Genomic DNA, 5,087 nt, shown 5'->3' on the forward strand with positions numbered 1-5,087 from the left:
CTGAGAACGATGATGACAACATGACATGAATGAAAGGATTAATGAGATTGTATCAAGATGACCACAATTTATACCACAGCATATCATTCACGCTATGATGCGAAAGAAATCAAAGAAAAGCTTTTGTTTTCTTTGGTTCATATAGAACATGGAAGCTAAATAGACAGGAAGGGAGAAGGAAAATTGTTACATAGTTAAAAAAGCAAGACATTCTTTCACTAATCTAAATCAAAACACAAGCAACTGACTACCGATGCACTCGACTACAGGATTATATGTGACTTCAAAATTATAAGAAACAAAGATAGAGATTTCTGCCGATACAATTATCCAACGATACGACTTTTATTCCATACAAGAAAGAGTGGGAAACTGTTATCTGATTACAGAACTAGCTTTAAATAAGTGCCAGTCGGCACCTTCCTCAAGTTGCAGGACACATTCCAAATAACCTATAAAGTGCTAATATGACCATCCAATTCATTACTGCTTTTAAGATGATTTAGGAAAAGGAAGCCATTAGATGCTCCACTGGGATTAATGCAATTGCTGTCTCTCCTTGATTCCTCACAACATAGTATTGTCATAGCCTGCAGAATGCAAGAGAACTGCCTTGATTTCTTCTGGCAGAACACCAGGACCCTCTTTGCATCGCTGAACAAGGGCAAAAGAAAACTTCAGTTGTCATTGATGAAACAAAGAGGAGGCAATTAACTAAGAATCAAGAATCTAATGCAACATAGCCAAGCAACTGTAATGAGCTTTGCTGGAGATACAAGAGGACAAGATATTACCTCAGCTCGGAAAACATCTAGGGCAAACCCATTGAAACAGCTGATGACAGCCTGCTGGATGTCAAGCCCAAGGCCATCAAGTGCCCTCATAGTGGAGAGCAATAGACCAGGCCTACGAGCACAAAACATATGAATGTTAACTGCTCGACCTTCTCTTACCCTGACCTCAACCTACAAAACACACAATATCGATCAGTTTGCATCACATAACAACATAGTGAATCTTCTAGACAAGACTCCAGTCTCATAAAATTGTCAACCAAGCTTTTTCAGATTTATTCTGAGCTCAAGCATCAAGTTCTATAGGGAATTGGAAGCAGCTATCTGATTTTTTAGAAAATGACTATGGCTTTGCACACAATTCAGATCATTATTAAGTAATCATAACTCAGAAACATAGATGCACTTCAAAGCTAAGCTTCATGGTCTCATCGTGATGCAACTACTAAGGTAAAAGATTCCACATGGAAATTAGGCTTCATGACGTAAGAAATAGGTACTCAATATTGCTTATTAGAGTTGACATCAGGTCCACAACTAGTTATCAGATTGCCAGTATCTTTTCTGAAGCCTTGTTGATTAATAAAAAGCAAGATTTTTCAGGGTTACCATGATGAGGAAGGAAGAAAAGTTTCATTCTATTACGATAATTAAGGCTGGAAAAATGATTAAGATATTGGAGAGTAGATAAAATAAAGCAGGCACAAACACGAGCTGGTTGACTATTTGGGCTTGGCAAAGAACTCGGGCAGAGCTCCTCCTTCACACGGCACGATAGAGTGGGTAGTGTTGGAGTCAGAGGGTGAAAGCTTGTCCCACTAGTAAGAGGCATTGAAGAACTGGAAGGTGCTGATTCAAGTTCATTGTGAAGGTCATTGATCCTTTGCAAAAGCTCCTTCAAGTACTCAATTGCATCACCAAGAATGGAAGCTCTGTCCATCTACAAGGATAAGAAGAATTAGTTACACTAAATTCTTAATGATGCAAATAACAAGATGACATCTTCCTTGAACAATTCAGAAAGATGTTAAAAACTTTCCAACTACTACACAAATGTTATGATTCGTCGATGATGCAGAACCAGCATATGCCCATATATGAAGGCATCCACTTTTACCTTTGAACACTAGATGTTAAAATGAATTATTTGTTCTGTTTAATGTGGCTTAGGAGCACCACAAATATATCATCACTTGTCAGCAATCACAACATAGACCTTTTATTCATAGCACAGCGGTGCTTTAAAACAGCTAAATAATTGCACTGAAAAATGGAGTGGGTAAGGTTCTAAAACATTACTAGAAAAAATGGCACTGAATTATAAAAGAACAAGCAAAGCATCACCTAAATAATCACTGAGCCCACAAACTATCACAAGGAACAAAAGGTTTAAGTTTCTAATGAACCAACCCATAGGAATCATCTGATACCATCAACCAAGCAGAAAAAAGAAGACCTTTTTAAGCAAATGATGATCGCATAAACATACTTAATTGCAAACAAGATGGCTGCAAATTTGCTCTTGAAGAATTGGTTTCAGGATACACACAACTGAGTAAGTCAAAAAGTATTGGAGAACTTCTAACAAAGAACTGTAGGTGATGAAGATTTCACCTTGCTGATCTTGGGAACAACAGATCTAAGCATGTAAAGCCGGTCATTGAGCTTCTTCCTTCTCCTCCTCTCGGCCATCAAGTTCTTTGCAGGGAGGCCCTTCTTCTTCCCCTTCTGGTCTCCACCACGTGCTGTCACTGTGCTGTTGGCAATCGAGTTGCTACCCCCACCACCGCCCGTGGCATTATCCTCGTTCTTGGCATTCTCTACCGCAACTTCATCCGTGTCATAGTTCAATCCTGACGCGTCGACGCTTCCGTCGTCCATCTCCTCGTCCTCGTTCCCCTTCCTCTTCTTCTCGTTCTCTTCTTCCAAAGCAGACTTGCTACCGTTACCCTGTCCCGCTCCTTCCGAGCCCCATAGCCCCAAGAAGCCACCTTTTTTGCCGGCAGCCGCTGGATTCTGGCGGAGAGCGGCCGCCGCCCTTTTCTGGAACAGAGTCGGCTGCGCGCCCACAGGAGGGAAGATCTCCAGAGGCCTCAGCAACTTAGACCGGTTGAGAAATGGAGAATTGTCGAAGTTGTCGAAGCCCATGGAGCCCACGGCGACACCGGAGATGGAACCATCACAGTTTTCGGATGGGAGCAGCAGACGACTACCGGCGAATTCAGCTCCGGAGCTCAGATCGGGACAACCAACTTGCTCACCCGCCACCATTCCAGCGAAACCAAGGATTCCTCCCCCACCGCCGCCGCCGCCTCTGTTCATCAAGACGGGTGTATTAGACACTTGGGAAGCCGGAAGAAAACCCGGAGCGTCGCACCCTAGATCAAGCCCGGCGTCGAAAGGATTCGAACAAACAGCGCCGAAGAGAGAAGCAAGGGCGGACTTTGCGGGGAAACAGGGCTGGCTTTGATCGAGGTCGTCGACGACAGGGAGCAGCAAGGCCTCGTGCGGCTTCGGGTTCGAGGGAAAGGCTACGTCTCGATGCGCCTGGAAGACTTCGAAGGGGTAATGGGCGGCGGTAGACGTCGCGGGGTTGGAAGTAGCGCCGCCACCCAAGTACCAGTCGTCGTCGAGCATGGACTTGAAGCTGGGGAGGCCGAGCTCGTCCTTGCTCTCGCCCATCGCTTCCCCGCTGGCGCTGGACGTGTTTGCTCTCGTCCACGACGCAGCGTCCTCCTCCTCGCCTCCATCTTCAGCCCACACGACGCCGTGGATCCTCGAGAGCATGGCTTCTTTCTTCTCCCTCCCCCAGTTTCCACCTTAAGTTGGAGAAGAAGTCAGACAGAGCTTGTGTTCAAGCTTCTTTCTCTTCCGCTTCAGAGATCGCGCTCCATCTGGAAGATGCCGATGGGTAAGGAAACGTTACACTTATGTGTTCGAACGGCGACGTGGCGTGCTCGCCTTTGGTACACTGCCCCCTGTCGCCCGCCATTATTACTGCGTTTTTGAAGTCCCAAAATACCCATTGGCCAAAAGACACTGTTATGACTCTTCTACTGCTGCTGTCACCAGCTTTGTTCAATGGCGGTCACTGTCACGATGTCTTCTACTTCCGATCGATATGTGTTGTGCATGACATGGGACTTCTGAAACCCGTCGAGCTGTCATCTGACCTCATCATCTCATCACGCAACCCATTGTAGGGATTTTACTGGATGGAATTGGGATTCAAACAGACTGTTTTTGGCCACAAATGATCTTTCTGATGAGGAACAAGTGAACAAAGACAATACAGAAGGACACAGTTTCCTTTTGTCTGGTCATCACATGGAACCAGGAACACCACCCATGCAAAGAACAAATGTTTGTACCTTCATTTCCGTTGATGCCAGCATCTTGTCATAGAAAACTGCTAGTAGTCTAAGCTGAAACATACGCTGAAAGTTATGCCAAATGGGACTTATCATCCCCTACAACCTTCATCAGGAAAAGAGAACAGGACTACACCATATATACGACAGTCAAGTCATTTCATCATCAGATTCAGCAAATCAAGTGACTTCCTAGGCTTAGCTATGCTTCGATTAGTTAGCTGGAGAGATTGGACAAGATGCATCTAATCATATCCTAGTATGTGATTGCTAAACATTTATTGTTGCAGGAAAAAATTAAAGATAAGAGAACAAAGAGAGGCTTTTGAAGGGGCGATGAGAGGGCAGTGATGTCTTTGTATGTGCAAATGGACCACATTTGTTATTCTCAGAATGAAGGTGGGTAAATTAACTTGAGGAAGCTTTGGAGCTTTATAGTCTCTCTCCCTGGTAAATGAACGTACAACCCAAGTTGGATGGTAGAGAGACAGTGAGGTGGGGCTGTGCTTTAACGGCCGGAAGAGGTCCCTCGCAAGGCGCCATTAATGGCAGAGAGAGAGAGAGAGAGAGAGAGAGAGAGAGAGAGAGAGAGAGTAAATGGGAGAGAGAAAAACGAGGGGAGGAAGACAAGACTCCCGTGATTGCGTCTGTTCAACTTGGATCGGTTACCTTCGCTTTCATGAGGCTCTCTTACTGTGGTGATGGGGGTCTGCTGCTGCCAAGTTCGGTTAATGTGTCCATGCGCAGCTAGCTGCATGTAAGCAGTTCACAGGGCGTGCTTCTTATGTGTTTGCGACCAGAGGGAAAACTTGCACCACGGTAGCTGGTTTGACATTCTCTCCGATAACGATGAGATAGAGAATATACCGTGCTAAGATAGATATATGTCTCGGTAATATAAATTAATTTTAAATATATATTG

The 5,087-nt window shown here is 44.7% G+C and overlaps 1 protein-coding gene across 1 annotated transcript; it reads right to left on the bottom strand.

The window, feature by feature from the left end:
• Nucleotides 1-326: 326 nt before the first annotated feature.
• LOC135637615 (transcription factor ICE1-like) lies at nucleotides 327-3,740 on the bottom strand. Its single transcript, XM_065150261.1, has 4 exons — nucleotides 2,409-3,740; nucleotides 1,504-1,734; nucleotides 795-965; nucleotides 327-654 (listed from the first exon to the last, which is right to left on the bottom strand). The coding sequence occupies exons 1-4, from the start codon at nucleotides 3,579-3,581 to the stop codon at nucleotides 568-570; spliced, it is 1,662 nt and encodes a 553-aa protein (XP_065006333.1). The 5' UTR covers nucleotides 3,582-3,740; the 3' UTR covers nucleotides 327-567.
• Nucleotides 3,741-5,087: the final 1,347 nt, after the last annotated feature.

This window comes from Musa acuminata, chromosome BXJ3-5 (genome assembly GCF_036884655.1).
Source record: "Musa acuminata AAA Group cultivar baxijiao chromosome BXJ3-5, Cavendish_Baxijiao_AAA, whole genome shotgun sequence".
Classification (NCBI taxonomy): Eukaryota; Viridiplantae; Streptophyta; class Magnoliopsida; order Zingiberales; family Musaceae; genus Musa; species Musa acuminata.

What these genes read in the sequence shown, in the direction of transcription:
- LOC135637615 (XM_065150261.1), bottom strand. Translation starts at nt 3,581, where the DNA reads ATGCTCTCGAGGATCCACGGCGTCGTGTGGGCTGAAGATGGAGGCGAG. An exon ending in CAAATAGTCAACCAGCTCGT is followed by an intron (nt 966 to 1,503) that starts GTTTGTGCCTGC and finishes TGTGTTTTGTAG; the next exon opens with GTTGAGGTCAGGGTAAGAGA. An exon ending in TAGATGTTTTCCGAGCTGAG is followed by an intron (nt 655 to 794) that starts GTAATATCTTGT and finishes GCCCTTGTTCAG; the next exon opens with CGATGCAAAGAGGGTCCTGG.